The 22,468-nt window shown below is 34.8% G+C and overlaps 2 protein-coding genes across 7 annotated transcripts in view; both read right to left on the bottom strand.

Annotated features, from left to right (window-relative positions):
• The window catches only part of RABGAP1 (RAB GTPase activating protein 1), a 198,137-nt gene that overhangs the window by 69,595 nt on the left and 106,074 nt on the right, over window positions 1–22,468 (bottom strand). Inside the window, exon 1 of one of the 6 annotated variants that reach the window (XM_031954264.1) lies at window positions 8,872–8,995. The exons of the other annotated variants lie outside the window; for them this stretch is intronic. Within the exon in view, the coding sequence (XP_031810124.1) occupies window positions 8,872–8,916 (45 nt within the window). The 5' untranslated portion in view covers window positions 8,917–8,995. Of the gene's footprint in view, window positions 1–8,871; window positions 8,996–22,468 lie in introns of those variants that run through there. 6 annotated transcript variants of the gene reach the window in all.
• Window positions 2,177–8,233, bottom strand: GPR21 (G protein-coupled receptor 21). Its single transcript, XM_012553684.3, has one exon. The coding sequence runs from the start codon at window positions 8,025–8,027 to the stop codon at window positions 6,993–6,995; it is 1,035 nt and encodes a 344-aa protein (XP_012409138.1). The 5' UTR covers window positions 8,028–8,233; the 3' UTR covers window positions 2,177–6,992.

Genomic DNA, 22,468 nt, shown 5'->3' with positions numbered 1-22,468 from the left:
CTTAGTGGGTCTGCCTGTCTTAAAGCTCCCCAACTCAGTCCATCCTCCAATAAAGTGACTTTCCTAAACTGAAAGTCTGATCATGTCATCCTTATCCTCAATAAACTACAGTGGCTTCTTACTGTCTTTTTGAGCAAATACAAAATGTTTTGTTTGGTACTCAAAGCCTACTTTTCTAGTCTTCTTATACCATCTTCTTATATTACGTGTTCTTGGAACCAGTGACACTTACCTCCTGCCTATTTCAAGAACAAGATATGCATCATCTCTTGACTCCATTTAATTTTCTCTGGCTGTCCCACATGCACGAAATGGTCTCCCTCATCTGTACCTAAGTACTGAAGTCCCTAGCTTTCTTTAAGTACCAACTAAAATCTCAACTTTTACTAAAAGCCTTTTCTAGCCTCTCAATTCCAGTGCCTCCTGTCAATTATAGACTTTACTTTGTATATACTTGCATAAGTACTGAAGTCCCTAGCTTTCTTTAAGTACCAACTAAAATCTCATCTTTTACTAAAAGCCTTTTCTAGCTTCTCAATTCCAGTGCCTCCTCTCTGTTAATTATAGACTTTGCTTTGTATATACTTGCATGTCTCCTCCATTAGTTAGTAAGCTCCTTGAGGGCAGGAACTGTCTTTTGCCTTTTTCTATATATTTAGCACTTAGCACAGCATCTGGAACACAGTAGGGATTTAATAAATATTGATTAACCAACTCAAAATTGTTTGCATTCTACTCTAATATGTTATCTTTTATATTGAAGATCAACCTGAAAATGACATAGAAAACTCTTCACATATCACTGGGCTACTTCTAAAAAAACCAAAACAAAACAGTGTCCTTCCTGACTTAGAGAAGTCACTTTTGCACCCTAGGCAAAATCTGAAAATTTTTTGCTCCTTGGTATTATTTTCAATTGGCAGCCTCAAATCTTTACATAATATTTGTAAAGTACATAGCTTCACTTCTCTAAGACAAAACACTCATGTGCTATTGAGTGTGAAAATTTTCTACCATTAAAAAAGGAATATTATAAAGATCTCTTTTATGCTACTTCACAACTATGTTGTATTCTGGATGAGTCTTCTTTACCTACCTCATTTCTAGCACTGTCTTAAAGCTGCTAACAATATGATGACTACAGTTACCCTGAAGAAAAGTGAATGATGGGAGAAAAAGTGGACCATATAAAAAGAAGCAAATGTAGATGATGTTACTTTCAAATAAAAGAAGAAATATATTGACCTTCCCTACCTTTCTCAGCTTGTTAATTTTAGGGATAAAATGCTATTGGGTAGCATGGAAAAGCAACTTAGCACTAGATTCTGAACTTGAGATAGTTCATGCCTTATTTACTACCCTAGGGTCACAGAATTATCTTAAAGAAATCTTATTCCAACCCTTAAATTAATAGATGAGGAAACTGAGGCTTGGAAAGATTAGCCAATTTGTCCAACCTTGCAGAGGTAGTAGTAAGTGAAAGAACTGGATAGCCAGATCTGATTCAGAATTCAATGATCTTTCCATTATACTATGTTATCTCATACCAAAGAATGGCAGGAACACTGATCTATCTCTTACCTACTAGTGAAAAAAGGTAAAGTGAAATGTTTAGAAATCTAATTATATTAATCTTATCTTTCTACTGAGAGATATCTTTATGGCTTCCTACCATTTAAAGTCTCAATTACAGATTCTGGTATTCACAGATTTCTACACTCTTGTTCTAACATATTTATTTAATTATGTGATACTAAGTCCTTTCACTTATCCTCAAGTTCATGCAAAGTAGAACACTTTCCCCTCTCTAAATTTTTGCTCCTAATCTGGAAGGAGTGGCTACCTCAATTCTTATACCAACAAAGGAAGAAACCTTCTGGGGTTCTGTTCAAAGTATCCTATTCCTTTTAGATTTCACATGGTAATTCACCTGAATCTCTTCTCTGTACTTAATGCATTCCAATCTAGTATAGTTACTCATATACATGTCTCTTTTTCCTTGAGAGCAGATTTCTTTGTTCTATTTACTTTGTATTCTTATTACTGAGCAAATGTCTTCACATACTAGTAAGCAATTAAGTTTTGTAAATAATATTAAGGAGTGATTTTTTAAAAGTATCATTTGTTATTTTCCTTCTTGTTATCTGAAACTGGAAAATGTGCAAAAATACACTTAGATAATGATTCATATATTTTTCAAAATTCTAAATTATTAAGAAAAATTTCTTATACTTGGGAGTATTTAAATACTCCCAAATCTTTATATGCAACAATGTATGAACTGCAATGAACACTGCACATGTTAGTTTTAATTTTTTGATTAAAAAAATCACAATAGTCACATAAATGAAGCTTTCTCCTACAGTCAAGTCAACCTCTATGAAAGCCTTTTTTTTTTTTTTAAAGATGGGGAAAATGGGGAAATTATATCTAAAGAGAAAACTAAAAAAATTTTTGCCTAATCTGAAAGGTAGAGAGACCCACTCTAGCAGAGATAACTCTGACTTTACCTCAGGTCCTCATTTTCAAATTATTTCTAATATGAAAATTCAAGTTTTGATGCCAGTGACTTAATGAACATTATTCAACTATTTTTACAGATGCTTAGCAAAGAAACCTAGAGAAACATATTTTACAGATCAGAGTCAATAATTCCATTTAAAGTGCTCTCAAATGGCCATTTTATTTCAATGTATTTGATGACCCTTTTCAAGAAAGCAGCTGAGTGGTACATTGCCCTTTACTAACTACTGTCACCCAACACTACTATCAAAGAATCAAGACAACTTTTACAAGACCATTAGAAGAAACTGTAAGAAATAATTTTAAAATATAAAGCATTAACATAACTTTATTTCCAAATTTCCTTTGGAAGAATGTGACACTTTGCCATGTTGTTATGCCAGTGTTGTCAAATCATCAAAAACAAAGGATGTAAGCTTATCTATTCTGAGACCTAGCAACTACATAATATATAAAGTTAAAGGAACTGTCCTACCAGGAAGGTAATTGAATCTAAAAATATGTGTATGTGTGTGGGTGTTTGCATGTGTGTACACACATATAGGTATCTATTTTTTCCACTCTGAAGTACATTTGGTATTTGAACTGTATATTATTGACTATGGCATTAAATGAAGACACTTAAAAAAACTGACTGCATGAAGTATTTACAAATATAAGTCATATTTTTCAAAATTCCTTTTTCAACTTAATTTCTCTTTCTGCTAACACCTGCTACAGAATCTAAATTTGGCATTAGAAAAAAAAATTAAAATATTAACTGCAAGAAACTTTCAAAAGCAATAATCTTTTGGTTGTAAAGAGACTAGCAGCTCACTCAGGCATTACTTGGAACTTAATATTTATTAATACTTATTTCTCCACAGTATTCTTTCTATTCATTTCCCACTGCTAATACAGATCAGATCCCCTTGCCATCTGTCTGGAGTACTGCAAGAATCTCTTAACATCTTTTTCTACCTACACTCATCCTCAACAATCCATTCTCATTAAAGGCTAGATATATTTCTCTTATATATCTGCTCCATCCATCACTCCTCTATTCACACTATGCAAAGCCCTCAAACCTGTTAGACTAGCATTCAAGAGCCTTCAAAGTACATCTTTATTTAAACCTACTCCCTGCCAGATTTTTCATGCCCTCATCAAAATGGTTGGAGTTTTTCCATCTCCATGCTTATGCCTATGTGCTGCTCCAAATTCCTAAAAGGTTCTATCCTCTCCTTTATTCAGCCCACCTAATGAATTCCTATACATTCTTTAAAGTCCATCTCAAATGCTATCAGTCCTATGAAAATTTTCATTTCCTTCTATCAGTAAATATCTTCTCCATCTCAGACATCACTAGCTCTAATGTTACCCACTCTTACATCTATATCATGCACTATTTGCTCCAGCTGGGTTCCAGTTCTGTCACCTTCTCCCTATGGGACCCTGGGCAAGTTCTTTTCTCTCTAGAGGTTTTAGTTTCCTCAGGGATACAAATGAGGGAAAGGGATAAATGCTCTCAACAGTTCCATGATCCTATTGGAGGGTCACATGTCCTTAACAGGGAGGAACTCTAGCTTAACTAAATTTGGTTTCTCCCTTAGTTCTATAAGCCCAGTACCCTTTACATAGCAGGGGCTAACTAGTGTTTATTCAATTAAACAGAATTAAGTTCTTGCCTAGGAAACATTTCTACTAGAAAAGAATTATAGGCTTTGAGAAGTATCATAAACAGAAAGAAAACCTATCACCTTGTTGTGAAATTTAGTTAAAAAAAACTGGCTTTCTCAAGACTTCAATATTTACTAATGTGAATTTCACCAACACATTGTACACATATCTTAATAAATAAACTGTCTTTCTACCTGACACATGGGCAAAGGACAGTGGCTGTTCATCTTCCAGGGTCGTCACCTTTTAATAACAAGGAGTGCGAAGAGTACAATATAATAGCTGTTTTAGGAGGTAGAAAAAGGTGGTCGTGGGTTCTATTCAGTGCTGATTCCATATGGTTACTTTCAATACAACATATGATTTCAGGACAAGCTTTGAATAATAGCAAAGAAGCTCAAAATCAGATTTAAAATAAACAGCAAGCAAGCTACCACAGAGAATAAAGAATATGAAGTCTAGGTTTTTAATAAATACCCAATCATTTAAGAATTAATTTTGCATAACAGCATAATACAGACTATAAATTGAAACATGCCATATATATTAAGTTCAAACAACATAAAAGCCTTATAAACATAAATAAGCCATTTTCCCAAAGGCTCTAAGAATGCTGGTAGAAAATAAAACTTAAAAACAAAACAAACAACCCCAAAACACACACACACACACACACACACACACACACACGCCTACAAATTTTATCAAAGATCTGCAATTATTTCTTAGAGCTGTGAAATAATTCAGATGTGTGTTCTACTCTATTCTCAGCCCTCCCTCCTTTGCCCCTTTTTGCTTTTCATCTCATTGAACATCATCAATACAGGTAGAGATAACTATGATACTGAAAGGGTCTTAAAGTCAGAATAAATAATTTGAGTGATGGATCTCACACATACTAAATTTTATGACATTAAGTGACTATAGGCAGGCCACTTTATGTTTCTGAGCCTCAGTATTCTCATCTGTAAAATTGGAAAAAATTTACATTACTGATCTCTCACAGGATTGGTTTTGAGGAAAGTGCTTTAATAGTAAGAACTACAGAAAAATGAGTTGATGTTGTTATCATCATTCATACTATCTCTACTCAAATGGCAGTACTAAATATTCTCTTTGAAAACTTCCTCTAAAAAAATAAAAGAATATGACAAAGCATTTAACTTCTTGGGGAATGTTTATTCTCCATTGAGAATATTTCCTCTATCAAAGTCCTTTTCTGATGTTGAAATGTAGTGTGGAGGGGGGTCCTGAGTTTTCAAAGGGTATATCATCAGAGCAAAAGCTCTAGGAGGCCCTACTAAGAATGAAGCTGATATGTCTGTTGTCTAAGACACCAGTATAGCTAAATGCAAATGGGCTCATCAATAGAAACCTGGTTACAAGAAGACAAATGTCTTCAACTATGGTAACTCATAAAAACTAACAAGTGAAAGGTTGCTGTAAATGGAGGAAACATTCTTTATGACAAAACCACAAATCCATTAAATCTCTTGCTCATAAAACAACTATATATTTAAATAACAAACCACCCAACATCAATTCTCTAGAATAAATAGGTCAATAGAATTAAATTTGAAACTTAAAATTGTTAACACTCTGGCTAAAAGGACAGTTTTTTTTTAAAGAACTAAGAACCTCAATCCACCAAGATTTTTTCCAAGCAAGCAAAAATTAGTCCTTGCTTAGCAACTCCCCATATTCTTTTCAAATGAAGATTCCTTAAATACATTTTCACAAAGTGAACATTTAAGATATTATTTAGCTAGCAACAGACCTGGAACATTTCCAAAAAAGAATTAGCTGCTGTTGTATTCACTGATTTTAGTTATGACTAAAATAAGCCTCAAAAAATGCTTCTTTCCCTCAGTCTCTGTTCTTTTCCCTGATATTCTAATTGATAAGGTCTCAAAAGTCTTTGGATAAAATAAGCAAAACAAATATCATTTCTGGTAAGATTTTTATAATATATCTGTTTAACTTAACAATATGATCAAAATTGCAGCCCCAACTATATCATTAAAGATAATTGTTTTTTAGCTTATTAAAATACATTTTACTGTAACAGATATATTTGACTGAATTCAAATATTCAAAGCGTGCACACACATGCATACATACCTCCTCCCCACGCACACAAGACAAATCCTATAAATTAAATCATATCCCTGTATAATGGTTCTTTAGAGAGCTGTGAAGCAGGGCATAGTGCTGAAGTTAGCTCAGCTTCTCATCAACCTCATGACTTGATTGCACGATTACTGCATGGCTCATTGCAAATTTATAAAGTTAATGTTCAAGGGATCACATTACTCAATCTGTGGAGAGCGCTCACTTCAGGGGAGAAAGACATAAAAATCTGCCACCCTCCCTACCTTGGCCCAACTGATAGTGTTGAAACTTGCAGTGAAGTTACACTTTGGCAAACATAAGGATTCCTAGAATTCACTGCCACAGTTGGACATTCCTGCCCATAGAAACCATTTATACATGTAATATAAATAGTTGGAAAGAACACAGTAAAGCCATACAAAACGAAGGCCCATCGACGCTGAAGCTACCCTGTATCCATGTGCAGTCATACCAGCCCAAGAGAAATGCTGTGCATGGCATGATTTGAGAACCAGAATATTTTCCTTGACATTTTAAAAATTGTATCCAACAATTTATGTTTATTGTTTTAATTATTAGGGCCCCAAAATACTGCTCAGAAAAATCTTCTTTCAAATACAGAAGTTAAGATGATATGATTTTTGTTCCCAATTTTCTAACTAAGAAACACCAGTAACACAAGCATGCTGAGAGTCATTTCAGACATGGCCCCCTTTACTCTTAGGACAAGAGTCCTTGGCTGCTGTTGGCCTTACACAAGAGGTACACACTGCCCCAGAGAGTCTCTTCAGTCCTTTTTGGAAAACACTGTTGGAGAGACTGTAAATGACACAATTGCAGAAACTGTTGCTAATGGCAAGCCAGGTTGTCAAGAAGGATGCGGTGCGGTTGCTGAAGCCAGCAGAGCTCTCCATCAAGAAGTAAATGATGTATGGCAGCCAGAGGATATAGAAAACACTGGTGATACGGAACAGGACCATGGCGTAGCGCTTCTCTGGGCAGGACTGCATGTCCCCAGCTTCTCTGCTCTGGCTACTGAAACGGGCCCGCCTTTCACTAATCTCCTTAGTATGCTGCTGGCAGATGCGGAAAATGTTGAAGTAGGTAAAGCACACCACGAAAGCTGCAGGGGCATAGAGCATCAACACAATGAAGAGGCTAAAGTATGGGTCAGTGGGCCAGGATTCAGCACACCACTGAAACACATCTCCATGATATCCAGGTTTACCCCAGTGAAAGAAAGAAGGTAGGAAAACCAGGGTAGAATAGAACCAAATCACCAAGATACAAATTCGGAGTCTCCAGGGTGTGACTAATGTGTTGTAGGTCAAAGGTTTGGTGATTGCTATGTACCTGTCAATACTAATGCAGGCCAGAGAAGTCATAGAGACGCTCTTCAGCACTGACACCACATAGCCAAATACTTGGCAGGTCAAGGACTCCTCCAACGGAAGGGGATAATGCAGTAATGATAAGGAAGGGACCAGGCAGCTCACTCCTACCAAGAGGTCAGCATATGCCATAGTCTGGATAAAATAGCTTGTAGTGTGATGGTTTAGTAAAGGTGCACAATGGAAAACAAAAATCACAATGATGTTGCCTGAAATGATGAGCACAGTTAAAAAAATAATGATCATTACTTCCAAGAGACAAAAATTGATAGTCTCCAAATAGTTAACTGCCAGAAGGCAAAAAGGAGGGCTGCTCTGATTCCCTTCCAAGGTGGAGTTCATCTTGAGGGCTGCAAAAGCGTCTTCACTTCATACTTCTGCCTCTTGGAGAAAGAGCTGCTGTCACTGTCATGAGTTGAGTGGGGAATTACACCAGATCCACTTACTCCAGGTGCTGCCCTCCTTGTGCATTTCCTGCAGTGTAATTCCCCTTTAAATGTGTCTGCTCTATAACTTCCTTGTGGCATCCAGAGCCTACAGCAGCTGTGTGGCCAGTCCTGGTCATGGCCACAGCCATAGTGGCAACTTCACTGTGTACATAGCACCAGGGATGAGGCCAACCTCGGGGCCACTTTCTTCAAGCCAAGTGAGGGTATGGGGAAGGGGCAGAAGAGAAGGGAAGAAGGTTAGGGGCTTCAGCAGGAGCTGTAATGTGTCTCCTCTGAGCAGCTGATAGAAGAAAAGGAGAAAGCATTTTACGTTTCAAGTCTAATACGGTGATATAAACAGTTACCCCCTCATCAAACACCCTTACCTAAGACTTCACTTCCTTAACCCTTTATACCACCCCACAAAATTAACCTCTAACACTGCAGAGAAGGCATAGCAGCAAAGCTCATTTAAGACCGACATAGAACAGGAAAAATCTAAAGGAAGAATATAAATAGCTCTATCTCCATTTGCTTTCTGATCCTTTGGAGAAGGGGGTGTAGAAAAGAGAGCCTGATTAAGTTAATTATTATACTTGCAGTTTTAAAAAACCATTTTACACTATTATTTATAGGAATAAAATTAATATAGTTTAGTCAATTTCTTCTTTGGTTCTAAAAAGAAAAACAAAACATTTTTACTGCTCAAAAACATCCTAATAGAATGCACTTGCTTAGTATAGTTTTCAAAGAATTACCTGAAATTTCCATATGTTTCGATCCAAACAAAAGCCATAATACATCCCCAGTCAGCAAACCCTGCAAAGCTGGAATGTGCTTCAGTCTCCTTTACTGCAGAACTGAGACACTGAGAAGGGGAGTACTGAGGGGGGGGGGAAACAGGGAGAAGGAAGGGGGGGGGTTGGTAAAAGGAGGGAGGGGAAAGAGGAGGAAGGGGAAAACGCACGCGCATATATACTCTGGCATCCTTCAGCTCATTTTAATGCACCAGCAGAGAGATACTCCTAGCTTTCTAGACTGAATGAGTACAAAGGGGGCAAGGAAATTGACTGGAGGGATTCTTCAGCTTATTGAGCAGCTTTTGAAGCTATGTTTTCAGCCTGTTTAAAAAGGATTCCTACAAAAGGCTCTGCAATTCTCTTCTTTTTTTCTAGACATACCAAAGCACAGCAATACTGAGATTGTGAGAAGGTCCTTATCATGACATTGTCTTCAGAACTGGACCCCCAAACAATGCCAAATGAGGCAGTACTGAGGAGAGGAAATTCCTGTTCACTTACTGCATTTTCCCAGGGAAAAAAAAACAACAATATTCCAAAAATGAAAAGCATTTTAACAGTGCATGGCAACCCAAAAACCACAATCAAGCAGCACAAGAAGTTCTGAGGCTAAAAATTCAATGTAATGTTGTTCATTTATGTCTCACTGAGTATTAACTAATAAATGTTAAAAGAGATGGTCAAAATAACTTGTGGGTTAAACAATAAAAGCAAAAAAAAAAAAAATCACCACAAACATATTTTTTTGGCAGAAGTATAAAACCTTGACCCTTCTCAAAAACTGAAGGAGAACAAACTTATAAAGAACAAACCATTGTGTATTCAGATTCAAATTTAAATATACTGAAGAAAATGGTATTGTTATTCACATCAGTGCTTTCTCACTTCCTTCATCTTGCTGAAAGTCTTACTCCAACAAACAGCAAAGCAGAAAAAATGAATGCATTCAAATTCATTCTATTCTGATTAGAGAATTAGAGGAAGTTTCACTGAGCAACTCTGCCATTGTTGCTTTACTTTTGGTGAGAAACAAGATGAACAAAATGAAATTGGTAATGGTAGAAATGAAAATATTTTCAGTTCGTTTACCAGTGAGGTGGCTCAGAAATGTCCATTTTTGTGAATTATACTTTTCTGAATTCTTATCCCATTAAATTAGGGACCATACATAATTATCAGAAAAAGAAGTAAATAGCAGTTTCTCAACATGCCAAGAGGTCTTCAAGGTTGGCTGATGCTATATATTTTTCAATTTTCATTTTTTCTTTTGCTTCCCATGTTTCTTTCTATTCATCCTGAGTGTGCAAAGCCTACCATTTACTCTATGGTAAACTCATTTGGGAAATAATGTCTATTCACTTGCTCCCCATATCACTCAAGTAGAGTACATCATTTGATTGCTGTATCAGAGACCAGAACTAAAAGGGAGCTATCAGTTCTCAGGGTTAGAGTGAAGGTGATTAGTTCAGTTTCCTGTCTAACATATGAATCCTTTCTACCATATCTCTTTTAAATAGTTCTGTTCATCTAACTAAATAAATGTGACTAAAACAGCATTCCTTTAATTAAGAAAGTCAGATTATTTCCTCAAAGACTACTTTGCTCAGTATCTTACGTATAATAAGATGATTCCTCTGATAAATTAATTAATAATTTTAAAACAATTCAACAAGCACTTCAAATTCAAATATTTATTAAGGATTTATTCTGTGTAAAATAGGACCTGTGCTGAACACTAATGAATATATAGCCTGCTATAGAAGACATATGGAAATAGTTCTTAGTTTGCTGCTGGAAAGATTTGAATATGTGCTTTAGCTTCACAGACTGTTTTTAAAAAAAAAGGGCAAGTCAACTTAAATTCTTAAAACTTCTGTTTCCTTATCTACAAATATATACATTACATATTTTACAAGGTTGTGAGAAAAGCATGGAATAAATTGTAAAGAACTATGGAAATGTAAACGTCATTATATATAGATTAATACTTAATAACAGCCAATACATATACAGTGACTTCTATATGCCAGGTATCATGCTTAATACTTTACAAATATTATTTCATTTGATCCTCAAAATATCTCTGGGACCCATATGGATATTGTTATTTTATAGCTGAATGAAAACATACATCCTACCCTTCAAGGAACTTACAACATAGCAGGGGAGCCGAGAAACAAATACAAATACAAACATGATACATGTAAAGAGAACTCTGATGAGGAACTGGAGGAGCTGGTCACTTAAAAAAATTTTTTTTAAGATTATAAATGTACATTAAAAAAAATTTCCATATGAGTCATATTGGGAAAGAAAAATCAGAATAAAAGGGGAAAACTATGAGGGAAAAAAAAGGACCCCCCCCCAAAAAAAAGGTGAAAATAGTATGCTTTGATTTACATTCAATCTCCATAGTTCTCTCTCTGGATGAGGACAGCATTTTCCACCCAAAGTTTATTGGAATTGCCTTGGATCACTGAATTACTGAGAAGAGGTAAATCTATCATAGTTGATCATCCCACAATCTTGTCACTGTTGTGTACAAAGTTTCCCAGTTCTGCTTGCTTCATTTAGCATCACAGTTCATGTAAGTTTTTCCAGGCTTTTTCTGAAATCAATCTATTCATCATTTCCTAAAGAACAATAATTTTATTTCTTTCATATATCATAACTTATTCAGCCATTTACCACTTGTTGGACATCCCCTCAATTTCTAGTTCTTTGACATACAAAAAGAGATGCTACAAACATTTTTGTACAGGTAAATCCTTTTCCCTCTTTTATGATCTTTTTGGAATACAGACCAATAGTGACAATGCTGAATCGAAGGTTATGCACTGTTTTATAACCCTCTGGGTATAGTTCCAAATTGTTCTCCAGAATGGTTGGATCAGTAACTGATCACTTCTGATGGGGAAGGGAAGCTAGGAAAAAATAGTTTGAGGTAGGTATTGGCAGATATATAGCATTATAACAGATATGGATTAGGCATATATGTTATAGTGGGAAGAATACATTCCAGATATAATGAATAATGTGAATAAGAACACTTAAATATGTTCACGGAAGCAGTCAGATGTGGTTAGAGAATTACAGAACAGAATGCAATGTACAGTTATTCTTAATTTGTGAAGATATCATACTGCTTCACAATTATTATTATGATCGCTGGGTGTAGTAAGGCCAGTAAAAATCCATACATTTCCCATGAGATGTGTCTATACATTTTGTTAGAGAATCACAAACTTGGAAATGAAAGGGAATTCAAGAGGTCATCTCATTCAATTCTGTTATTTTACAATTGGGGAAAATAAGGCTTATGGATAGTAAGTAACTTCCCCAAGTTCACACAAGAACTGTAAGTGGCAGAGTTGGGATTTGAGTGCAGATTCTCTGGCCCCAAATTCAATAGCCTTTCTAATTCACTGAATGATCATTTTCCCTCTTAATGTATTATACTTAATTTTGTTGGATAAGTAATTCTTGGTTGCCTTCTAGAATATCATGTTCCATGTTACAACTGCCAAGATCTGTGTAATCTTGATTGTGGCTCCCCAAGATTTGAATTGTTTCTTTCTGGTTACTTATGGTATTTTTCCCTTGACCTGGTATTTCTGAAATTTGACTATAATGTTCCTTGGAGTTTTTATTTTGGGATCTCTTTCCTGAGGTGATCACTGAATTCTTTCAATGCCTATTTTGCTCTCTCCTTCCTGGATATCAGGGAATTTTTCCTTCTTAATTTCTTAAAAGATGCTTTCTAGGTCTTCCTTTTGATTTTGGCTTTCAGGGAGTCCAAAGATTTAATAATGTCTCTCCTGGATCTATTTTCCATGTCAGTATTTTTTCCATGGGGTATTTTATATTTTGCTCCATTTTTTTCATTCTTTTGATTTTTGATGTTTCATGGCATCATTGACTTCCACTTGTCCAATTCTAACTTTTAAAAAGTGGTTTTCCTTTATTAGCTTGTGCACTTTCTTTTCTATTTAGCCAATAGTACTCTTTAAGGAGTTTCTTCAGTGGATTTTTGTATCTCCTTTTCCATTTGGCTTATTCTACTTTTTAAGTAGTTTTTTTCTTTATCCAAGCTGTTGACAGTTTTTTTTTCCTAGAATTCTCTCATTTTTTTTCCCCCACCAATTTTTCTTCTCCTCCTCTTGTATGATTTTTAACCTCCTTTTTGAGCTCTTCCATGAGCTCTTTCTGGGTTTGAGCCATTTCCCATTTTCCTTTGGGGTTTTGCTCCTAGGTATTTTGACACTGCTATCTTCTGAGTTTGGGTCTTGATTTTCTGGATAACCATAAAAACTTTTTTTTTGGCTGTTTTTCTTCTTTTCGCTCATCTTTTTTTTTTTTTTGCTTTTAAATTTCTTTTACATTTTAGTTTTGTTTTGTTCCCTGGTAAAAGGGGCCCTGCCTCAGGTTTCTTGTGCCAGGGGCTGCAAGATCTAGCTATTTACCTGGTACTGCACTGATATTGTTTTGAAGCCCTCTTGGGACCCTTGTGTTTGATGTTATGCTGAGGGAATGAGCTGGAGATGAGGGTGGCTATAGTGGTCTCAAAGCTTACCTAGTGTTGAGCTGTAATCCTCATGGAGGTGTCTGGTTTGTGCTGAGGCTGATAGGGTATTTCTGTGTTTTTCCCATGGCTACAGTGAAGCACATAGCAATGTGGCTGCTGATGGCCTGCTATGCTGAAACAGATGTCTAGGCTAGAGACTGTGTTCTTGCTTAGGCATAGTTTATCTGGATTAATGTTTATTTTTTTTTTCCTGTATACTAAGCAGAAGCACATGGCCACTGGAGGCTTCCTCTTTGCCCAGGACCCAGGATCATAAAGAAGTATGTGGTGTCTGGTCACTGAAAGTTGCTGAAGCACATGGCAGTTCTCAAAGCTGGACTCTAACCATTTGTCTTCATTATGCTGAGGCACGTGGAAGATCCTGGTGTTGATGTTTGCCTGCTATACTGTACTGAGGCTCAGGATCTATTACTGGTTTGGTGAGGAGGGCCTTGCTGCTGGCTTGCTGGGATGCTTCTTATCCCAGAATGTGCTCCTGTTTTACTTGAGTGAAAGACCTTCCTGTCAATCTTCCAAGTTTCTTGAGTTCTAAGATTGCTTCATCCCATCCTTTTGCCTTTCTTCTGTTCCAGGATTTGTTTGGGGGCTCTATTTTATGGTTTTTTGGAAGTATATATGGGAGAGTTATAGCAATTTACTGCTTGCTCTGATTTCTTGGTTGCTAGAAATTTGTGAACTCAATTCTTATAATTCTTAAGAATTGTACCACTATTACTGTAGTGAGAAACAATATACATAGTATAGGTATAAGGCAACTTTGAGGAGATGACACACAAAAAATTAAGGTGTGAAAAAGAGGAATATACTGGGAACAGAAGGAAGGGAGAGGTAGGATGCCTCACATGAAGAAGTCTAAAAAATCTATTACAATAGAGAGGAAGATGGGAGGCTGGGTAGTGGACATTGCTTAAACCTTATTCCCAACAATATTAGCTCATAAAGGAAATGACATACACAATTAGTTGGGGGTAGAAATCTATGTTATCATACTAGAAGTAGGAGGGAAGAGAGAAAATAAAGGGATATGGACAGGGGACTAACAGAAGAGAGAGCAGACGGGGAGAAGTGATAGAGGCAAAAATCTGGAGAGAGAGAGAAAGACAGAGAAAGACAGGGAGAAAGAAGAGAAGGGAGAGAGAAATGAGAGGAAGGGAGAGAGAAAGAGGAGAGGGAAAGAAAAAAAAGAGAGGATAGTTAGGAAGAAAAATATGACAGAGGGAAATAAAATTAGTAATCATAACTATGAATGGGATGAATTCTCCCATAAGCAGACAGCAGAGTGGATTAAGAACTAGATCCTACAATATGATGTCTACAAGAAACATACTTAATGCAAAGAGATACAAAGATTAAAGTGAGGTGCTAGAACAGAATCAATTATGCTTCAATCAATTATGCTTCAGCTAAAGTAAAAAAAAGCAGGGGTGGGAATCATGATCTCAGACAAAGCAAAACCAAAAGCAGGTCTAATTAAAAAAGATAAGGAAGGAAACTACATTTTGCTATAGACAGTGAAGTAATAATAGTACTAAACATATGTACCAAGTAATAATATAGCACTCAAATACTTGTAGGAAAAATTAAGTGAATTATAGGAAGATACAGATAGCAAAAATATGCCAGTGGGAAATCTCAATTCAAGAATAAGTGAGTCAAAGAACAAACCATAAAAATAATGAATAATTTCAATAAAGAGAATGACAACAATGAGACACCAAAATTTATGGATACAGCCAAAGCATTAAGGAAAAATTTATTTCTCTTAATTCCTATATCAATAAAATAGAGAAAGAGTAGATCAATGAATGGGCCATACAACAAGAAAAATAAATTAATAATCCTCAATTAAACACCAAATTGGAAATACTAAAAACCAAAGGTGAGATTAATAAAACTGAAAGTAAGAAAACTATAGAACTAATAAATCTAAGAGTCAGTTTTATAAAAAACAAACAATAAGATATGTAAATCACTGGCTGAAAAAAGAAAAAAAAAAAAGAAAAACAAATTTCCAGTATCAAAAATGATGAGGGTAAAGGAAATTAAGGCAATTATAAAATATTTTGCTCAACCATATGCCAATAAATCTGATAATCTAAGTGAAATGATGAATATTTACAAAAATATAAACTGCCTATATTAACAGAAGAGGAAATAGAATCTTGAGATGTACATATTAGAAAAATAAATTGAACAAGCTATCAATGAACTCCCTAAGAAAAAAAAAGCCCCAGGACCAGATGGGTTAACCAGTGAGTATACTAAATCTTTAAAGAACAGTTAATTCTAATACTATATAAAGAACCAAAAAAAAAAAAAAAATAGGCAAAAAAGGAGTTCCACCAAATTTCTTTTATGACACAAATGTGGTGCTGACACCTAAACCAGGAAGAGTTAAAACAGAGAAACAAACGTCTAGATCAGTTTCCTGAATGAATACTTAATATAAAATTTTTAAATAAAATGCCAGCAAGGAGATTATAGCAATATATCACAAGGATCATATATTACTGACTATGTAGGATTAATGCCAGGAATGCAGGGCTAGTTCAACATTAGGAAAACTATCAATATAATTGACTTATATCAATAACAAACACAACAGAAATTTTATATGATTATCTCAATAGATAATGAAAAATTTTTTTCCAAAATATAACATCCATTCTTATTAAAGACACTAGACAGCATAGGAATAAATGGTCCTTTTCTTAAAATGATATCTAATAAATATATAAAACCATGAGCAAGCATTATCTGTAATGGAAATAAGCTAGAAATCTTACAAATACAATCAGGAGTGAAGCAAAAATGCCCATTATCAACACTATTATTGAATACTGTACCAGAAATTCTAGCTATAGCAATGAACAAATAAAAAGAAACAGAAGGAATTAGAAAATAGGCAATAAAGCAACAAAACTATCACTCTTTGTAGATGACATGATAATATATTCAGAGAATCCTAAAGAATCAACTAAAAAATTAGTGGAAATAATTAAGAACTTTAACAAAGTTGCAGGACATAAGAAACCACATAAATAATCAGCATTTCTTTATATGATCAACAAAGCTTAATATTAAGAGATAAAAAGAGAAATTTCATCTAAAATAAACTGTAGACAATATAAAATACTTGGGAGTCTACCTGCCAAGACAAACCCAGGAACCATATGAATACAATTACAAAACAATTTTCACACATATAAAGTCAGATCTAAACAACTAGAAAATATTAATTGCTCATGAGTAGGCTGAACCAATGTAATAAAATGACAATTCTACCTAAATTATTTATTCAGTGTCATACCAATCAAAAGACTTCAAAACTAATTTATATAGCTAGGAAAAAATAATAGCAAAATCCATCTTGAAGTCTTAAAGGGCAAGAATATTGCCCTTGATATTTCAAAGGAATTAATGAAAAAATGGAATGGAAAGTGGTCTAGCTCTACCAGTTCACAAAATATATTATAAAGTGGCAGTCATCAAAATTATCTGGTACTGGCTAAGACATATAGTAGTAAATCAATGGAACAGATTAGTAACACAGAGGTAAATAAATGACCATAATAATCTAGTATTTGATAAAGCCAAAGACCCTAGTTTCTGGGATAAGAACTTGCTATCTGACAAAAACTATTAGAAACATTGGAAAACAATTTGGCAGAAACTACGTATAAACCAATATCTTATATCATATATTAAGAGGTCAAAATGGATATATGTTTTAGACATAAAGGGTAATAGCATATACAAATAGGACAGCAAAAAATTATCTGCCAGATCAAGGGTGAAAGGAAAATTTTTTTGACTAAACGAGATAGTACTACAGGAAGTAAAAATATTAATTTTGATCATATTAGTTTTTCACAAACAAAATCAATGCAATCAAGATGAGTAGGAAAACAAAGCTGAGAATTTTTACAGCAAATATCTCTGATAAATATCTCATTTCTCATCTACATAGAGAACTGAGTCAAATTTATGTGAATACAAGCCATTCCCCAATTGATAAATGGTCAAAGGATAAACATAGGAGCTTTCTGATGAAGAATTCAAAGCTATCTATACTGATATGAAAGAATGTTAAAAATCACTACTGATGAGAGAAACGAAAAATATGAACAACTACACATAGCATCGCATACCTGTCAGATTGCCTAATATGATAGAAAAGAAAAATGATAAATGTTGGTGAAGATGGGGGAAACCTGGAACATAAATGCACTGTTGGTGGAGTTGTGAACTGATCCAATTATTTTGGAGAACAATTTGCAACTAAGCCCAAAGGTCAACAAAACTGTGCATACTCTTTGTTCTAGGAATATCACTAATAAGTCTGTATCATAAAAAAAAAGGAAAAAGAAACTACATGTACAAAAATATTTTTAGCCACTCCTTTTTGTGGTGGTAAAGAACTGGAAATTGAGAGGGTGTCCATCAATTGGGGAATGGTTGAACAAGCTGGGTTACATGATTGTGATGAAATATTATTTATTGAGGGAAGCCTTTTAAAAATTTTTCAGTAGTATTTTATTTTCCAAATATACATAAAGATAGTTTTCAACATTCAACATTCACTTTTGTAAAACTGTGCTTCAGATTGTTCTCCTTCCACAAGATAACAAGCAATCTGATATAGGTTAAATATGTGCAATTCATTTAAATACTTTTTCATATTTATAATAAGAACAAATTATAAATAAGAGCAAAAAAGGAAGAAAAAACATGAGAAAGAAAAAGCAAAACAAGACTTAAAAAGTTCCCCACTGCATCCAGAGCCATCTCCAATTTGTTCTTCTCTGGAACCATCTGCTTTGATCCATGTTCAGTTTCCATAGTTCTCTCCTCTGAACGTGGATGGCATTTACCACCTCAAGTCTAATGGAAATGCCTTGAATCACTGCATTTCTAAGAAAAGCCAAATTCATCACTGTTGATCATCATATAATCTTGTTATTGTGAACAATGTTCTCTTAGTTCTGCTCACTTCACTCAGCATCAGTTCATGTAAATCTTTCCAGACTTTTCTGAAATCAGCCTGTTCATCATTTCTTATAGAACAATAATATTCTATTACATTCATATACCATAACTTATTCAGCCATTCCTCAACTGACGGGTGATACAATATTATTGAATAATCAGGATGATTTCAGAAGAACCTGGAAAAACTTACATGAACTGATGCAGAGTGAAGAAAATAGAAACAGGATAACATTGTACAAAGCAATACTGTGTAAAGATCTAATAATTAAGCTTTTCAATACAACAATCCAAAACAATTCCGAAGGATTCATAATGGGAAATGCTATCTATGACCAGAGAAAGAACTGAGGTAATCTGAATGCAGAATGAAGCATACTATTTTTACTTTCTTTTTTCCCTTTTGGTCTGTTTCTTCTTCACAACATGAATAATATAGAAATATGTTTCATATGATTGCACATACATAGCATAATAAATTGGTTTTTTAGGGAGGAGAGAAAACAGGGAGAGAGAAAATTTGGAACTCAAAATTGTTTTAAAAATGAATGTTAAAAGTTGTTTTTACATACAATTGGAAAAAAATAAAATACTATTAAAGTAAAAAATCAAGAACAAAAACCTTCTAAATATCACTCAACATCTTTCTTTCTCTTCTTGGCTGAAGCCCCTGAAAAATATTTCCATTTTAGGTATTTTTGCTCCCTTGCATTTCACTTTCTTTTAAAAACTAGGCAGTCTGGCTTCTAACCCCATCTTTCAACTGAAACTGGTCTCTCTAGTCATCAAAGACTTAATAGTCAAATCTAATGACCTTTTCTCAATCCTCATCTTTCACGACCTCTCTATAGCCTTTGACACTGGTGATCACCCTTTCCTTCTGTATATTCACTCTTATTCTAGATTTTTTTGTGTGTATATATGACTATTCTTTCTTCATATTTTACATTTTCCTGGTTCTCCTAATATCTAATAGCCCTTTCTCTGTTTACTTCGTTGTATCTTCAACCAAGTCATGCTCATTAATCATGTACTCCCCAAGGCTCTGTTCTGGGGCCCCAACCCACAATATCAACTGCCTTTTGGAGATTTTTTATTATGTTTCACATGTATCTCAAAAAACAACATAGCCAAAACATAACTTATCTTTCTACTCCAAATCTTAACATTTCCCAAGGTTTCTTATTGCTATTGAGGACTCCACACTATTCTTGTCACTCAGGAAACTGGGCTATCATTCTTGATTCCTTACTCTTACTCATCTTACATTTTCAACCTATTGTAAATTTTAAACTTTACAAGCTCTTTTGCCCAACCAATAACTCCTTATTCCTCTATCTTTCACTTAATTCAAACATACTACCCTGAAAATCATCAATCATTTCTCACCCATCTACATTTCAAGTTTCTTTATTGAGTCTAGTATTCCTGTACTCAGAAATGTATCCTTCTGATTCTTACTCTACCATCTCCATCATTGTCAACCTTAATTTTCTTAAACTTACAATTTATTGAACATATTCATCCTTCTATTCAAATTCTAATGACTCCCTATTACCTTCAGGTTCTATAGTATTATACACAAGTTACTGAGATTCTTTATAGTTTAGTTTCTGAATCAAAAGTCCCATCTTATCATCTCAATCAAGTCACTTTTTTCTTAAAGTTTCAGATTATCAATTTTCTTCTTTCATTCTGATGAGTCTTAGTTCAAGTCTGAGCTATATTTGAATAAAGTCTCCTGACTCTGTTGATTGGTGATTTCTAATCATAAGTAGCTGCCTCTAAGCACATATCTAATTTCACAAGAAAGGTTACTAGATTCATTTTTTTTGATAGGTCAATCCCATTAATTTTAGACTAGTATGAAACTAAGTCTCCTGAGTAGGGTTGGAATAGCATACTTAATGCACTGCCAAGAACTATCAATTTCAACTAAAGGTTTTATGGACATCAAAGTTCAACCTATTTACTGTAAACTGCAAGCTGATCTGCAATGATCAATTGAAACACTATAATTTGAACTAGGTTATGACACAAGTTAATGATTTCTGACTAAAAGGATCTCAATAATTGAACATAAATTAAGTAAGGAAGGAGGAGAAAATAAGAGTGATGAAAAAAAAAGATTCACATAACCATCCTACTAAAGAGCATTAGAGCCCAAAAAAAGAAGAGGTAAAAAAGTGGAGATAAATCTAGTTTTTCTTGCTTTAAATTGTTTTCTGGATGTAGCAATTGCTTATAAGAGCAACTGTCTGAATTAAATCCTTTTGACTCTAAATCCTCTGCTTTTCCTATGATTCCACACTGATTCCAGACTTTTTATCATATGATCTCAGATTTCCAGAGATTACTAATGGCAGAATTATGGGGTCTTAAAAATTGGAGGAAAAACATAAATAATCAGAAACTGAACAATTAAGGGTCAAATGAAGTGAAAAGACATTTATAAAGTACTTACTACATATGAGGTAATGTACTAATGCCCAGGAAAACACAGAAAGACAGAAGTGATCCCTGCTTTCAAGGAAGTCACAGTCCAATGGTGTGTGTGTGTGTGTGTGTGTGTGTGTGTGTGTGTGTGTATGTATAAAACTATGTACAAACAAGTAAAAGATCCACTGATGATAATCACACAGGAGAGATACTAGTGGAAGAGAGGTCAGAAAAGGCTTCTTATAAAAGGGTGGGATTTTAATTGAGACTTGAAGTCAGGAAGCAGAGACAAGGAAAGAGAGAGAATTTGAGACTGAAGGATATCCAGTAAAGATACATGGAGTTTAAAGATGGATTGTCTTATTTAAGGAAAAACAAGGAGGCCATTATCACTGGAATGCAGAGTATGTAGAGAAAAGAAAGAAGAGTGGAAATGTAGGAAGGGGCCAGATTCTGAAAGACTTTAATAGCCCAAAAGAGGATTTTATATTTGATTCTACAGGTAACAGGAGCCCACTGGAATTTACTGAATAAGGATGGTGACATGGTCAAACATATGCGTTAGGAAGATCAATTTGACAGCTGAGTGGAGGATGGACTGTAGTGGGAAGAGCCTTGAGGCAGAAAAATTGACCAGAAGGTTAGTGTAAAAATCGTCCAAGGATAAGGTGTTGAGGTACTTCATAAGGGTGGTGGTGGCTGTGTCAGAGAAGATAAGGAACCATATATGAATAATATTAAAGAAGTAAAATCGACAACTTGGTAACTGATTGTATATATGGGGAGTAGGGGGAGAGTTGGATGGGCAAATGAAGAGTCAAGGATAATCTGTAGTTGTGGGCTTGGGGAAAAAATATAATGGACATACTGAATTTGTGGTATCTATGAGATATTTAGTTTGAGATGTCCAATAAATAGTCAATTAAAGATGTGAAGGATGGAAGTCAAGAGAGAATTTAGGGCTGGATAAGCAGATCTGAGAAACAATGGCAGAGAGATGAGCTGATAAGACCATGGGCATAACCTAGACAAAATCCAGGAAAGAAAATTGGGAAGGAGAAGTCAGATAAAAAGGAGGAGACAAGACAGCAGAGTCAAGAAAATGAAAAGAATATCAAGAAAAGAGTGATAAATAGGATCAAAAAGAATGAAGCTAGGGAGGATTTTGAGAATGTGGGGAAGCCAGAAAACTTTTAGCTCTCCAAATTTTCATCCACAAAAATAAAAACATAACATTGTCTTAACATAACACAGAATAAACAAAGAGCAGTGCAAATAAACAGGAGTGGGTGTAAAGCAATTGTCCTACTAAGATAATTTGGGAATATTTAGGAAAGACTGAAATCTTCTCAGAGGTTTGGATTGCGTGAAGTGTTCACACTTCCTTTAGGTCAACTCCATTGAATCAACAAACAATTCTCTCTGGAGGTAGCTCAGTTAGGAGGTAGCCTTAGCCTCAGGAACTTTTTACCTCAGAATCAATATGAGGGTCTGATGGGTGAGCAGAATGAAGGACTTTCCATTATAGAGGGATTCCAAGCA

The sequence above is a fragment of the Sarcophilus harrisii genome, chromosome 2 (genome assembly GCF_902635505.1).
Source record: "Sarcophilus harrisii chromosome 2, mSarHar1.11, whole genome shotgun sequence".
NCBI lineage: Eukaryota > Metazoa > Chordata > Mammalia > Dasyuromorphia > Dasyuridae > Sarcophilus > Sarcophilus harrisii.
This window is presented reverse-complemented; position numbering and strand designations above follow the sequence as displayed.

Excerpts from the sequence above, each read along its gene's own strand:
- GPR21 (XM_012553684.3), bottom strand. The coding sequence starts at position 8,027 with ATGAACTCCACCTTGGAAGGGAATCAGAGCAGCCCTCCTTTTTGCCTT.